This window comes from Euprymna scolopes, chromosome 46 (assembly GCF_053919585.1).
Source record: "Euprymna scolopes isolate OS-2025 chromosome 46, ASM5391958v1, whole genome shotgun sequence".
Lineage (NCBI taxonomy): Eukaryota > Metazoa > Mollusca > Cephalopoda > Sepiida > Sepiolidae > Euprymna > Euprymna scolopes.
Window position 1 is genome coordinate 95,388,803 of NC_136527.1, and position 16,645 is coordinate 95,405,447.

The 16,645-nt window shown below is 37.6% G+C and overlaps 1 protein-coding gene across 1 annotated transcript; it reads left to right on the forward strand.

The window, feature by feature from the left end:
* The first annotated feature begins 1,809 nt into the window (after positions 1 to 1,809).
* Positions 1,810 to 16,265, forward strand: LOC145270938 (nuclear valosin-containing protein-like). The gene is made up of 9 exons (XM_080126486.1): positions 1,810 to 1,988; positions 4,060 to 4,133; positions 5,960 to 6,009; positions 7,395 to 7,497; positions 8,568 to 8,652; positions 10,186 to 10,710; positions 11,463 to 11,547; positions 12,075 to 12,139; positions 15,592 to 16,265. Exons 1-9 carry the CDS (start codon positions 1,908 to 1,910, stop codon positions 15,769 to 15,771), a joined length of 1,248 nt encoding a protein of 415 aa, XP_079982612.1. The 5' UTR covers positions 1,810 to 1,907; the 3' UTR covers positions 15,772 to 16,265.
* The last annotated feature ends 380 nt before the right edge of the window (positions 16,266 to 16,645 follow it).

Genomic DNA, 16,645 nt, shown 5'->3' on the forward strand with positions numbered 1-16,645 from the left:
CATGCGTGCTTATGTGTGCGTTTGTGTGTGTGTATGCGTGTGTGCGTGCGTGCGTTTCACCAAAATAGGGTGGCCTCTCCTCTCTTTATTTTGGTTTGTATATTTTTCATGTTGCAAAAATGCTCCCGGGAGATCTTTTTAGGATTCTGAAGGTTTGCTCTTTTTTTACACTTTTTAAACGCAAAAAATGTAAACAGGCAGTTTACGATTTGAAAGGCATCGTAAAAATCGTATTTTTCGCTAGTTCTTTCAACTTTATATTTTTACTTCGTCGTCTTCAAGTCCAATGTAAATAAGTTCTTGATGAGCCGTTCCTCTTAAGTAATCCAATTTACCAAATTGACACTTCTAACGATTACTATGATATTGTCCAATTGACTACTGTACACACTTTAACCCTTATCCTCGAGTTGCCTCTGGGGCTTGATAAGTAGTGATTCCTTTATAAAATAAAAAAATATTTCAATACTATGATGGTGAATCTATAGTCAGTCTGTGCTAATTTTCTTTGCGATATTCGTTTTCAGCATACCTGAACAAACTGAGGGTTGGCCCCTTTCATATGCCCCCTATTCAAACATGGTCGCCAGGGATTTACATTTCACAATACACGCATTAATAAAACTAGCTCCAAAACTAGTAGTCTGTCTATCTGTCTCTGCTAATTTTCCTTGCGATATTCGTTTTCAGCATACCTGAACAAACTGAGGGTTGGCCCCTTCCATATGCCGCCTGTTTAAACATGGTCGCCAGTGATTTACATTTCAAAATACACGCATTAATAAAACTAGCAACAAAACTATTTGTCTCTGCTAATTTTCCTTGCGATATTCGTTTTCAGCATACCTGAACGCTTTTAAAATCAACATTTCGAATGTTAACGTAACACACACACACACACACACACACGTAAACTCATTGATAGTGTCTACCGTCGATAAGCTAGTTGTAAATTAGATTACTCTCTGATGAGTTTTAGTCTAGCCACACTGTGATACAGCGGAACAGTCCGTCTGTTTGGCATAACTCAGTGAAAGTGTCGACTGTCGATTAACTAGTTGTAAATTCTTAAAGGAGAAGCCCCTTTAAGAAGAGACTTGAAGATAATAATTATTGTTATTATTTGTTGCTATTCTTATCGGCCAACCTGGGCCGTGCATTGTAAACAAAAATCCATTTCAAACTGAACTTTTTCAAAACTTAGTTCTTCTTCAAAGTGACAAGAATGCCGACACTCGACCGTATGTAGTGGTCGCTACATCAAAACAGCAAATTAGTGACGACCACTAGACCACCGATTCAAAGAGCTGGAACAAAGGAAGCAGGGAACAGAACACATGCAATAATAATATTTATAGAAAAGACTGAGACAAGTAACATCACGTCTGTGTGTGAGAGGGAGAGAAGTTGCAGAGAAAACTCTATGAGAAGCCAAGACCTGGAAGGGTGGACATTCTAAACATAGCAAATATCACAGCCTGATAGATAAAAGGCCACCAATATGGTCAAACTAATTGTCAAGGACGTATCATCGACTTGTATGAGCAACATCTACTTGAGTTGTGTGTAAGTTAGTTAACGAATTAAAAAAAAATATTAATTCGTGATAAACCTGTTCTTTCGGCAGCCTGTAAGATCTCATACAGACAGAAGGAGTGAAGAGTTGTATCAGCTGTGCGTCGTATTTTGCAGTTGAGATGTTCTTGATTGTAGAATGTAGAGTGTTGGCAGTGTGGCATTGTTGCCTCTTGTTTTTTTTTTAAATCACAAATACACATAGGATGAAGACAATTTTTAATAAGGGACATAATCTCGGCTAACACCGTCAAAGGGAGATAATTTTGCTAAAACAACCTATTTGATTTTATTTATTTTTCTAAATTTATACGATCTTTTCCAAATTTAGGATGAGTTCAAAAAAGAAATCCGGTTCCAGCAAAGATTCTTTTTATTTAGCAGATGCCAAACTTATTCCACGGATTCGGCAGGTAAACAACGCCATTTTTTTTTTTAAAGAAAACATTTTTATTTTTTAAAATTTCTAATCGTTTCTCGCGATCACCAACTAAAAATGCGAACACGTGTTCTCTTGCACATGTTTCGACATTATCAATAAGCCTTATTGAAAACATCCTTATTATAAGGATGTTTTCTTTTGTGTATGAATTCATTTATAAATGAGAGTTCGTTCTTTTCTAGCATAGTGGCTCTTAAAAACAAAATAAAACCGCGGTGCTTTTATTTTGTTTTTTTTTTTTTTTGTATATTCACAATGACACTTACTTAAAAAAAAAAAAAAAAAAAAAACACGGAAAAATCGGGAAACACTATTGGGACGGAATTTCGAAAATCATAATCCGGTACTAGTGCACTTGCTGATTGATCAGCGCTATTTTTTTAAATCGTATTTCCAATTTTAATAAAAGTTTTATGATATGTTTTTTTTTTATTCAATTGTAAGGTTAAATTATACAATAGGTACAAAATACCCTCCCCTCCCCATGTTAAGAATGGCTTTTTAAATAATAACGTTAATATTTCAGCACGGATCAATAAGTGCACTAGTACCCATAATCCTGAATTTCACATGAAAAGAATCGTATCTACGTATTCCTCGTATTTTTAAGATGATTATATCCAAAAATTACGAAAATCGATAAGGTAGAAAATTATTTATTAAAGAAAATAAACAATAGACTTTGATGAAAACGATCGTAAGACACAGGAGAGTTCAAAAGGGAGGTAATTTTCCGTTTTGTTTAAACAAGATAGCAGCAATTTTTCTCCTGCTAACACGATTAAAGTTTTTTTTTTAATAATTCAGTAATATTCAGGTAATTTCGACTGTATAATTTGGAAGGTGGTACCATTGTAACTTATTAGAATTGACAAGAAAATCAGTTGAGACCATTGTTTTTTTTTTTTTAATCTGAAAACTCCATTTATCGACTACAAAATCTCGTGCCAATTCTGTAGAAGCACCGAAAGTCTATACAGAACGAAGATGTCATATTCCAAAAATCACTTAAACCGATCCATTAGTTTTTTTAAACTAAGAAAATCCAAATTTATGATTTTACTACTAAATTGTTATTGAACATAAGGCTGATAATGCTTATTAAGAGTCGACAGATCAAGTTTTTTTTTATTTAATTGTTTTAAGCAAAAACGAGGTAAATATACAGATACGCTACAACAGAACACAGACCACTCTAATTTGTTTTTATATAGGTAATTGAGGTCGCTGACAACGAATCTGATAGTCAAACTTGGGGCAAATTTACCGTTTGCATGGTATTAACCCCTGAACCCACGAACTACTTTCCACTATTTTGTAGCTTCCGTTTACGTTACGAGCGCGGTGTTCTGTTGTAGCGTATCTGGATATTTACCAAAAACAATATTACGTACTTAATTGTCATGGCGAAAAATTTTCGGCGAAAATAGTAATAATCCAAAAATGACGAAAAATCAATGAGTAGAAAGTTATTTATAGTTCTAAGCAATTAAAAAAAAATTGGGTAAAATTGCGTTTTTCGGTGCATGATCCACAAGTAATCTTTTTTACTATAAAAATCTGAAAAAAAATCTTTATAATGTACGTACTTGTCACTGCATGAAGATGTCATATTCCAAAAATCACGTAAATCGATCAAGTATTTTTTTAATTTAAGAAAATCAAATATTATGCAACATTTTATCGAAGAAAAACTTCACTCCATCTTGTTTTTGAATGATACACTGCTAGCGACACCTATTGGGAATGTTTGGAATATAAGATCAGCAAGGGGCAGACAATCGACTTTCCACACTATAGAAAAAAAAAACTTGGAAAATTAAGACATTTATAAGTTTTTGAGGATGTTGAAAATGAAAATAACGTTTAAAATTCCAGCAAACGAGTAGTTTCCAAGATATGAAGAAATGTTAGTTTAAAGAAAGTGAGGGATCACTTTTCTATAATAATTTAACGTATAATGATCACTCACTTTATGGCCACCACTAGTAAATGTAAAGCCCTGAATATGATAATGATTTCTGTTTCTTTTGTTTCGACAGTATTTGTCTAGTCATGGAAGAAGCAAAAGTTTTAGTGTTGGCACGATGGCCAGAGATCTGCAGTCGTCATATGGGTAAGCGAAAATCAAACTTGAATTTTTAAAAATTTTTTTACCATACCAGCGTATTAGATTCATCCTTTTTTTTATTTTTTTACATAGGAGTCACCACTTATCAAGGTCCAGAGGCCACTCGAGGATAAGGGTTAAAGAGTGCACATTATCAGAATCATAGTAATCGTCAGTAGTGGAGATTTGTTAAATTTGTTAACTTAAGTGGAACGGCTCATCAAGAACTTGTTTGCATTAGACTTGAAGATGGCCATAAATGATGACTCCCAAGTTAAAAAAACAAAAAAAAAAACAAAGGAGGGGTGGGGGTGAATCTGTTACGCTGGTATGGTCATGTGGAATGTGTTCCAAGACCTTGAATCTTTACTTAGTGTTTTTCCTTTTTGAAAACTACCTCCGCAATTTCCGGGACTATACTCTTGTGGGAACAAGATGTTTTTTTTGATTGGAATTGTTTCATTGTACCATTGATTGGTTTGGCGTCTCAAATTATCTCTTGCAAAAAAAAAAAAATGCTTATTTTTGCTTGGTTGATTATCTCCCTTATGTAAAATTGTTCATGAACTCCTTTAGCGCCTCCTTTTAGGTGACGAGCTGCATGCCTAATCATTGAAGACGTCGCTTTAACATGACAGAAATTTAAGATTGAGATGTTGGCAAAGAATGCGTTTAGTCCTCTCCAATTGCAAAAACTTAGACACCAGGGTCGGAAAATGGGATTGAGAAGTCAGTGCTCCCGAAGAGGGGCACCTGGACAGCCCTGTCGGGATTCTCCGGTAAGAGCGCCTCGGTGATTAGCAATAAACCAGCCGTTTCTCAAAGAGAGAAGGCAAAGCTTGGAAGGGTGGACCTCCTAGAACTGCACAGAACTAAACTTCTACTGCAAAATCGTATCCGGAACCGTATCATTACAGGAATGGTCTAATCTCTGTTGGTTTTGGGGGCCCAGCATAAATCAGTTTAATATGGAGGCAATTCAGACCCTCTCTCAAAAAGGAGGGGCAGGGAGGCACTCTGGAGTAGGTAACTACTGGGAAGACGGCCGAACAAAGACGTACTCTATTTTCATCGAAGCCTGACGTCATATGTCAGTAAAAATAGGTAAGATAGAAGGGGTCCATTTAATCATGGCCGCATATCTGAAATTGAAAATTGTGAACCTGTGTTGTTGTCGTTATTATTGGCTCACAAGGAGCCTTCACATAGTTTCTCCTTGAAAACAGCCTGCGCTGTTCCCTGAAAGCTGAGTGACAACATGTCAGCACTCTCCATCTCTTTTGATAAGATTTGCAAATAAATTTGCATTATCCCAACAGCTGCTTACCATCGATTTCTCGTTGGCAGCGGCTATTGGTCTTCACTGGAATTTGAGTAGCTTTAAGCCTCCTCAAGGTTCCAATCAACAGAAACCAGATCATTACAGGAATGGTATGATCTCTGTTAATTCTGGGGGCACAGGATAAACATCCCTAGCCGAGGTAAGGTGGAACATGGTCAGCAAGATGCGACAGAGATATTCTTGTTAAAGATTTCCAGCTTCTGCCGATCAGCCTCATTGACCCTCATGCGTCTTTCAAACTTTTCTATTCAAAGTCAATCTTTGCTATTCGCACAGATCACCCGCTAGTCGTTGTTAAAACCTTAGTTTCCGCTAAATCAGCCACGGTCATTGTCTCGCTACCATAGACGAAAATCAGCCAGATGACAGGTAATTTGTCGTTATGATTTTTCCGACGTTTATTGTTTTGATTCTAATATTTGTGGCCAAGCGAAATCGTAAAATGCAAAGTACCTAATTTATTTTTATTTATACATTTAATTTTTTTCAGAGATTATAACAGGAAAAAAAGGACTGCATTCTTGAAAAGTGTCGAAAGAGGTTAGTGGTACATTTCCATTTTCTTTTTCTATCAGGATACGAATTGCATTTTTTGTGAATCATTAAATTTTTTTTATTTTCATCAGGATACGAATTGCACGCACTTTTTGTAATTTGAGGTGTGTGTTGAGCAAAAAAAAAAAATAAAAAGTGGTGGTAGGTAGGCAGGCTTGAACCCGTGACGCGAAGGCGAAAAAGAAAGTCGAGGTGTGTGTAAGGGTGTTAATTGAGCCAAAAAAAAATAAATTGATATCAACCTAGAAATTTCTACGACTCAGCGCGGTACCTAAAGCACCTAACCTTCCGGTGATCTGGCAAGAACCGATGTGTCAACGTGATCTGTACACACGTGTATTTTTGTGAGAATATACTTTATTTCCTTATAATATATACTAATCCTTATTTAAGAAGCTCAGTGTAATTCCAAAAGGACATAATGTAAACATGTTATAAGGTATTTACAGCTTCTTTTCCAATTTTCGGATTTTTTTTCATGGATGAATTGTTGCTATTTCTTCTGATGAGTTAAGGGCAAAATAGATTCACTGATTGATATAATAATTAAGTGATTGATTTTGTGTTACGAAACACATACTCTCAAGAATTGCATAAGTCAACTTTTTCTTTTTTTTTTTTTTTTTTTTTACAAGGTGGTCACCACTTATCAAGGCCCGGAAGCCACTCAGAGATAAGGGTTATTGCATGTACAGTACGTTAGTGTTGGAGATCTGATAAAGTGTCTTACTTAAGGGGGCAGTTCATCAGGAATTTGTTAACATTGGACTTGTAGACATCCAGGTTGTAGTCAGGTGGGAAACAGGCAACCGGAACAGAGTTCCACAGGTGTGCACTTCTAAGAAAGAAGCCTTGTTTATGGAATCTACGTTTTGATTTTGGCACAGATAAAGAGTGGGGCAAATTTTTGACAGTGGTTTCAGCTAGACGGGTGAGGGAGGGGGACCAAAGATTGGAGCTCAGACAAGCACCTGCCATGGTAGTAACGATAACACAAAGACAGGCTCGCAAGAAAGAGAAAAGGGCATCACCCAGTAGGCCACGGAGCCTATTTTGTACTCTGTCAAGGCAGGATAGGCTGTTTTTAGCAGCTCGTGCCCATGAAACTTTTGCTGTCCTGTTTATTATTTAATCGTTTACTTTACTAATCGTTTTCTTGTTACGAGTACTTTTACGGGTCTGTGTGTTTATCACCGTTCTTCCATATACGGGCGTGGGTGTGTCTGCATGCTCTTGCGTGCAGTTCACTGTTATATGTGTGTGTGTGTGTGTCAACATTTTTTAGCTTTTCTATTTATCTACCACTTACCTAACTTTATGAATATAGAATTATCTACTTTTTTAAATTTGTTTTGAATTCTATTGCGTAGCCTACGAAATCATTTGTAAGGATGAACCATCTTCGGAAGAGGCGGATGATTTTACGAGTCAGTTGGAAAAGAAGCACATTGCTAGTAAGAAGAGTGGTTTCCGGTAAGTATTACTGGTTATTGATTGATTATTACTGATTATTGATTATTTTAATAAAATAACTCTTTAACACTAGCGGGACCTGTAGAAATTCCACAGGGGACTGCTTCATATCTAATATATTGATGTTGGCATTCTGTAGATGTTCAGCGTGAATGGAGACGCCCTGATATTATTGTAGCTCTTTTGTTAAAACTGCAAAAGTGTTTATACATCGGGATTAGTGGCGCCAACTAGTTAAAAGTACTCTTTTGGCAAGCATGCATATAAAGAGCACTTTTTTTTTTAGTTGGTGCAATTACCCCTGGATTTGGTGCAATTACTCCGAAGTACGGTATGTAAATAACAAAGCGCTGTTTGCAATCTGTTTACATTGGACTTGCAATTTGTCATTTTGCAGAGGGAGGCAACTCTCGTTTACTAAGAGATTCGTTTACGTTTTCATTAAATTTTTGAGCGAGCAGCTATGGAACGTCGCAGACTGAGACACCAACGAGCGGCGACCACTCATCATCCAAACTCAAATCCTGTCTTCCCGTGCTCTATCTGTGTAAAGCAGTGTAGACGACGCATCGGGCTTCACAGTCATCAACGGAGACATAGAGTCAATTTTTAAAAAAAAATGGAGACATCGTCATCCACATGGATGGTTGGTTGTTTTTGTTTTACGGCATATCAACGTTTTTCAGGTTATTTAATGCCGAATCTAGTTATTTTGAGGAACGATTATTTAATGGAGTATATTTGTTTTTTAAGTCGGATTCTATTTAACTCATAGTTAGGACCCTAACAGGGTCAGAGTGGACCTGGGAGCAATGGCAATTAAAGGGTGGTTCCACACTCCCCAAGGCCCGCAAGGTGGGGGCCTCACCATCAGATATAGTTTTAGGTCATATCCAGGACCCCAGATGGATGGACTATCATAACTAACTAGCTAGCTTGTCCAATCAAATAACGACACTTTGTTACTGCAATACGATCAGGGGAAAAAAAACGTTATCTAAATATCTATCCAGTTATGTGTGAACTTGAAATTCTGATCTGATGTTTGGTTTTCCGTCTTCCTTCTCCAGATACAGTGAGGATTGCATCGATGCCGAAAGCGACACAACGGAGAAAAGCTTTTCCTCTGACAACGCTGATTACGTCATGTACAAGGTATTCACATTTTAACATCGACATTTCTTTTTGCGTTAACATTTCTTTATTGACTACGTGTATGTCTATGCAGTAGAACCTCGGGATACGGTGGCCCTAGGATACGTTGTTTTTTAGTTTACGATGTGGAATACAATGTTTTTCAAGCCCCTAGTTACGGTATTTGCCCCGCCTTACAGTGTTATTTATAATGTTATTTGATTATATACATGTGTATTATATATTGTACTGTATTTTGTGTTGTAATTTTTGATATGTACTTTTTTTTAGCCTCCACCATACGGCGATTTCACCTTACGATTCCAACCCGCGAACAGATTAATGCCATATTCTGGGGTTCTACTATATATATATATACATATATATATATATATACACACACACACACACAGACATACATACATACATGTAGCCAGCATTGTATAATTGAAGAAACTTATTTTCACATATATATATTACTAGCAAAAGTACCCGTCGTTGACTGGGTTCAAAAACAGCCTACAGAAAATGGACTCTGATTTATGAAAGTATGATAGGTTATCAAAAGGAAGGGTTGTAATGAGATAGCTTCGAATTTGGGGTATCAAAACCAAAGCAAAATATGATGAAAGTAAACATAAAATAGATAAACCCCATAATTTGTTATACCATACCTGTTCACACTGAAACACTTATCACAATATTCTGTGGATCTATATTAAAAAACCTTGTTAAACTTTGTGACATATTTCCATTCTATGGAGGTCAAGCGCAAACGAACACCCCATAATTTTATTATACCATATTTCTTCAAACTGAAACATAATTATCAAAGTATACTTACGCAGATAGATATGAAAAGTCTTTATTAAAGTTTGTGCCTATTTCCATTCTATGGAGGCGAGGCGCGAACGCAGACCCTACAATTTTATTATACCATCCCTATTTAAGTTAAAACATACTTATCAAAGTATTATTATGTACATCTATATCAAAAACACTTGTAAACGTTTTTTTTTTACTTTTTAAATTTTTTATTTCCATACTTTGTGGACCAGGCGCGTATGCAGACCCCACAATTTTAATGAATCATCATTATGCCAGATCAAACATACCCATTCCTGTGTCTCGATACATCATTATATGTGATCAGTTTTCTATAATAGTCAACCATATAGGAGCCTATTCGTGACCAGACACAACACAGACGTTCAGGTTTATATTATATTATATATATATATGGAAATTTCTCCTTTTATATATACCAATCCTTTAATTTATGAAGCTCAATGTAATTACAGAGCATATAACAAATAAATGACAAAAGTCTATATTCCAAATTTTAAGATGTTCACCATCTTACCATTTATTAATGCTTTATTCTGGAGTTCTACTCTATATATATATACGTATATGTATGTCTGTGAATATATATATATATATATATATATAAATTATTTACTATAATAATTTTTTCCTGAGTTTTTATTTTTAATTTAAAATTTTTTTTTTATTTCTCATTTGCTATTCCTAACGTTTTCGTATTTTCCGCAGGACACAAACGCAATGAACAACTTCATGACCTCCATCTACCAGAATAACAAAAAGACGGAAAAATCCAGCAACGTCATGGAAGTACCAAATGAAACAAACGTTTCAAAACCGACATTACCAACCTCCACGCCTTGCAAGCGGGTTTCGTCTCCGGCCCCATCTCCGACCCTGTCGGTCCCTTCTGCTCTCACTGGCATGTCTAGTTCCTCGAAGACACCATCCCATCCACCCAGCCCTCATCACAAACCGTCTCTCACCCCTTTGTCCACACCAGTCGCCTCTTCCACTCCTTACATAATGAACCACTCTCCCATACATATGGCTTCTAACAACAAAAAATCCAATACTAATCGTTCTTATTTGGCAGATGATGTAAATTTGACCAAAAACAAAATGGTGGATGGAAATCGACTGAAAGCTTACGATTCCAAAAGGTTCTCAGCTCATGATGTAACCCCAACTCAACCGAATGAGAGGAGAAAGAATGCGACATCAGAAGTTGTCTCTGCCGTGAAGGCGTCCAAGGTTGGTATAATGTTCGGATTTCTATTACTTTGATCTTATAGTTTCGTATACATTCATGTCATGATTGTTGAGTTCCTTTGACCTCATCCCCCTACCGTCGATATCTCACTAATCGTAATTTTGCACGTGTCGCTTTCATGCAAATTATTATGATTGATAAGTATTGAAAATATTTGAGGATTTTGCGTTTCTGAATTTTTGAGATGAGGATTTGTTTTTAATATTATTTGGATTCTTTGGACTGCTGTTCTCATCTTGAATGTTATGGTTTATATAATCTCTAACCTTCACGTATGTCTTGTCGGATTCTGTAATCTTTTTGTCGAACCCTGGGAATCTTTCTATCGAACTCTGGGAATCTTTCTGTCAAACTCTGGGAATCTTTTTGTCAAACTCTGGGAATCTATCTGTTTAACACTACATTCAGATTCAAGTTTCTTAACAACAGCATCAGTGACAGTTGTTGCTGGTATGTATCGGACGACTTTTAGAAATTAACTTTGAAAATAACCTATCTCTGGCCAGGTCTTAATTTATCCATCTTTCTTAATTGATCCGTTTGCACTCAATGATCACAACTTGGATTTTTTTTAAATTTTGCACAAACATTAGTCATGGTAAAAGTAAATTTTTCACTTGTGAAAGGGGGACCCCACATGCTCAGCTTGTTAATTCTTATCCTTCAGGTTAGAGACAAGTGGTGAATTCCAATTAAAAACAAAGCCACTAATACTGCTTATTTATTTTTTTAGGATGCAGATGTTCCATCATCAAAAAGACCGAGATTGTCAGAACGTTCACGGCAAGAACAACCAGATAAAAATACACAAAGCAAAGGTAGGTTTTAAGATTAACTCTTAATAAAACTCTTTAGAGTAACTTTCAATTTGCATCTTAAAACGGTACACTTATATCCAGTCTATTGCTAAGGTCGTTGAACAAATGATTGGATCATTTTATCGCTCCAGAAAGCACCCAACTCCAGATACAAGCCTATATCTAAGATTTCAAGTGTGTAGACCCCAAATTGTCGAAGGAGTTTGGTAGGGTTGTCAACAGTCAAATTGTTGAACTTTGACCCCCTTAACAGCTTAATTTCTGGCCCAAAACCAATCACATAGATTTTCCCAAATCTCAGTACCCTGTATATCAAATTTCGAGTCTGTAGACTAAAAATTGACAGAGTTATTGCGTAGGGAAATGTACACAGACACGTTCGCTTTTATAGATATATAGATTTGGCTTGTGTAAATTACATGATAAAATATTTGCTCTACTAATAAGAATTTTAGTATTGAACACTATCGGAAATATCTCTACTTTATTATTGAGTTTTAATTTATGTTATTTTTGTCTTTTTTTAGAGTTTGGATTTCAGATTTCAAGTACAACTTTTGCTGATGTTGGAGGTAATGAACAGTGTTTATTGGTACGTAATTATTTTACTTATTTCCATCTTTGTAGCTGCTTATGGTACAATGGGGAAAGCGGTGGCTGGTTACTTTTAATACATCTAAAACCAAACTTCTATCTTTACATCATCAACACTCTGATCCCTATCTGGCATCAATTGAAATGAATGGCTCTCGTCTTGGGGAGGCTCCATGTTTTAACAAACTTCTAGGCTTGACCTTTACTCCTGATCTGAAATGGAACACATGCATCAAATCCATTGCCAAGGCCACTGGAAAAATGGTAGGATCCTTCTACCGCTCTAGTAGATATCTCACTCCTGATGCAATTCTCTACCTATATAAAAGCCAGGTACGGCCAACGATGGAGTATTATTGCAACATCTTTTTTTTTTTTTTTTTTTTTTTTTTTTATTCAATTTTCACTCCAAACAAGGCACAGTGCCACTTTGAAGCAGGGGGCTACTATTAGGGACTTAATTAGCTGGGTCATTATGAAGGGAGAAGAGTAGAAAGATGTTTGTTAACATTACACTTGAACTTCTGCATATCATTGCAGTTGGGAAAGCAGAATCCCGGAAAGGAGTTCCAAAGACCAGCAGTTCTGGGGAAGAAACTATTGGAGTAAAAGGCTTTCTTGCACCTAGGGATCTCTACTGTAAAGGGATGAGACTTAGTAGCTTGTCGGGTTTGTCGGGGGTAGTTACGTCGGGGAGGTACAAGTGTTTGCAGTTCGTCAGAGCATTCACCATTAAAGTATTTGTAGAACAGGCAGAGGGATGCCACAGTTTGTCGATGGGACAGAGGCTGAAGCCTAGATGACAGTTCAGGACCTATCAGGTTGGCGACTCTCTTTTGAACCCTGTCCAGGAGCGAGAGACAAGCAGCAGATGCACCAGCCCAGATGTGACAACAGTACTCCATACATGGGCGAATGGTTGCCTTATAGAGGTATAGGATACTGTCAGGCGTAAGTAGTTTTCTAGCACGGTAGAGGGAGCCAACCTTCCTTGCAGCAGCCTTGGCAATGCTCTCAATGTATCTATTCCAGTTCATATTCCCTGTAAACGTTAGGCCGAGGAGTTTAAAAGAAGTACTTTCAGGCAATGTGTTCTTGGCCATTGCTATTGGTGGTAGAGAAGGTTTCTTGTAGTTATTGAAGGAAACAAGCTTAGACTTAGCAGCATTGAATGTGACCAACCATTTTTGTCCCCATTCCACTACGGATTGGAGGTCATCCTCTAGTGTTTCTGCCATTTCCTTGGATATGTGTTCATTTGTTATAGAGAGTGGTGTCATCGGCAAATATACCCATCTCCAAAACAATTTTATCAGGGAGGTCATTTATGAATATCAGGAATAATAGAGGTCCAAGGATAGACTCCTGAGGTACTCCCGCATTTATGTCATATTGTTTGGATGTACGACCGTCGAGGACAACTTTGATTTTTCTATTACTTAAGGATTTAATTACTTTATGAATTCTTCCAGTGATTCCATATGATCTAATTTTCCTTAGGAGACCATCGTGCCATACCCTGTCAAAAGCCTTAGATATATCGAGGGCTACCGCTCTACCCTCCCCTGTTTTATCCAATGAACGGTATATACGTTCAGAAACTACAGTTAAGATATCTGCTGTTGAACGGGCTTGCCTGAATCCATATTGTTTGTCAGTCAGGAGTTTAGCAGCTGTTAGGTACTGGACTAGGGCTTGATTAACTAAGGACTCAAATATTTTGGCGAAAAGCGGGAGGAGGCTAATGGGGCGATAATTTAGTGGGTCAGTTCTTTCACCAGAATTCTTGAAGACTGGTACTACAGAGGCAGTTTTCCAGCAGTCGGGAAAACAAGATTCGTTAAGGCATTTATTGTAAAGTTTGGAGAGAACTGGAGCAACCACGGCAGAGCATTTTTTTAATAGCACAGCCGGGATGAGATCTGGTCCACATGCTTTTGAGGTGTCTAGGTTTTTTATAATAGCATGTACCTGAGAAGGGGTGATTTTCAAATCGTCTAGTGTGGCGTCTGTTCGCAGAGGAAAATATGGGAGTGAGTGGTGTACCGAGTTCAGTGTGGAGTTTGAGGCAAACCGACTGGCAAGCAGATTAGCCTTGTCAGTTGCCGTGCAAGCAACCTCATGATTGTTTGTTAATGGGGGAATAGTTGACTGCCCATTATTAACTACGCTTAACGATGCGCTTTCTGGTGGTTTCAGAGTAATCTGTCTTAGCTGTCTCTATCATTCTCTTACAATTATTTCTAGCTTCTATAAACTTCTGTTTGTTTGAGCTGGACTTATGTCAGTTGAATCTGCGGAACGCATGCTGCCTTTGACATATGGCAGCTGCACAAGCAGAAGTAAACCATTGGGGAGAGTGGGGCTTGCTATAGAATTTCCGTGCGGGAACATGTGTTTCAATAGCAGTTTTGAACCATTCAGTGGTCTCATTTGCACACTGTTTCGCTGGAAGAGTAAAGATATTTTGCCATGGGGCATCTCTGATGAGCTCCCTGATGGCTTCCCAATCAGCCTTTTTGTAATACCTCGTTGTTTTGAGTAGTGGGTCTTCAGTTTTAGGGTGAGAATTTAGGCTGATTTTTACCATTATCACAGCGTGATCAGCATTTCTGAGTGGGCTGTGGGCATTTGTTATACAGTCATTGGGAACCGTTGTCAGAAAGAGATCTAGAAGTGAGGCATGTTGATCATGCTGGCCTGGGTAACGTGTTGGAAATGTAACCAACTGAGATAGGGAATGGGATAAAGAGAAGCTATGTGTTGCGCTACCAGCTACATCTGTGTGATTAGAGAATCCTAGCCAGTTACTGTGGTGGACATTGAAGTCACCAAATACATGTATTTGTGCGCTAGTATCGAGGGAGAGTGCTATATCTATGCTGTCTGAGACTTTGTTTATTAGGGTACAGTCTTGGTTTGAGGGAGAGCGGTAGAGAAAATACAAGTAGCTAATATTGTGTTGCATATTTAGTCTGAAGCACATAAAGGCCTGGTCCTCTGATTCTAGTTTTATTTCTCTAGTCAGGGGGAGGGTGTTACGAATATAGACTCCAAGTCCATGCATATGTCTGTCCGAATCCTTACGGTAGAGTGGGAGATAACTAGGCATGTTAAAGTGGTTAGAGGGAATGGAGGAGTGAAGGTTAGTTTCACTTAATGCTAAGATATCCGGGGTGTTTACAAGGAGAAATGACTCAACATCATCTAAGTTAGTTCTAAGCCCGCGGATATTAGTAAATGCAAGCCTCAAGGGAGGAGGCAGGAGATGCTAGAAAGACCTTATCATGCCTTGACAGAGTTTAAAACAGACTTCGTAATCTAGTGGTGGATGCCCTTTTCTCTTTTAAACGTTTTATTTGTAACACAACTTGTTCCCAGGTAACATCGGACCTGTACAACTAAATATAATAAGATATTTTTTTTTTTTTGTTATTTTCATCTTTCTAGGATATATGCAAAATTCTGGTCCACATGAAACATCCAGAGATCCATCGTCAGCTGGGTGTCACTCCTCCACGAGGTCTTTTACTCCATGGACCTCCAGGCTGCGGAAAGACGTTACTGGCTAATGCCATTGCAGGGGTAAAAAAAAAAAAATCACAATCTTTGTTTTTTAAATTTTTTTAACAGGCAGGAACATTTCCAGCGATCACCACTTTGAAACATCTCTGCCTTATTAAAAACGCGTAGGAACACGACGTTGTGAATGTGACCACACGCATGCATAAAAGCAAAGGAACTATGTTTACACTCCGTCGCGCTCGAATACGGTGATCAGTCCCGAAGAAGCAGGCAGGCACTATAAAGACATTTACCTGCCAATACCAGACCACTTTCTCTCCAAATTTTCAAGTGCAGCACGTCATCATGAGACATTAATACACCCAGCATGGTTTTACGTGGGTCGCAAATTTGGAGTCGGCTTTCAGCTGTCATGTTTGCTGAATCTTCTAGATAGTTTTTATTTTTCGATAATTGTTGAGCATTTGTGCATTTTAGATCTGGAGGACACTTTTTTTCTTGACTGGATAGAGGTCCTAATAGCGAGTTACTATCCAGTCATGGCTGATGGAACAAGAACATGCTACCCCTATGAAGTAAATAAAGGGTTCCACTTGAAATTATGTCCAAATTCCTGAGTTCGACAGAAACATTCCCGAGTTTGACAAGATACACCTAAAGAAGGTCGGAGGTTACATCGACTGAAACGTGAAAATCACACTCAAGATGAATCTAAATAATACGAGCTGATTTTATGTTCTCTCCTTCTGCAAACCAGGTGCTTTGCCTGGGTTGATCTGGTCAATATAAGATCTTTTTCTTTTCTTGTCGACAAATCATCCAATTCCATGATCTTTTTGTGGCCATCAATGACAGATTCATCTACTTCTGAAGAATTGATCTATGAAATGTTTATGCCATTGTTTCATAATATCTAACCAGTACTCCTGATCAGTGCTGAAGAATCCTTTGATTTACGACAACAGAAGCAGAGGACGGA

Coding starts and splice junctions, on each gene's coding strand:
- LOC145270938 (XM_080126486.1), top strand. CDS start 1,908: ATGAGTTCAAAAAAGAAATCCGGTTCCAGCAAAGATTCTTTTTATTTA. Junction 4,134..5,959: donor GATCTGCAGTCGTCATATGG/GTAAGCGAAAAT, acceptor AATTTTTTTCAG/AGATTATAACAGGAAAAAAA. Junction 10,711..11,462: donor CTGCCGTGAAGGCGTCCAAG/GTTGGTATAATG, acceptor TTATTTTTTTAG/GATGCAGATGTTCCATCATC.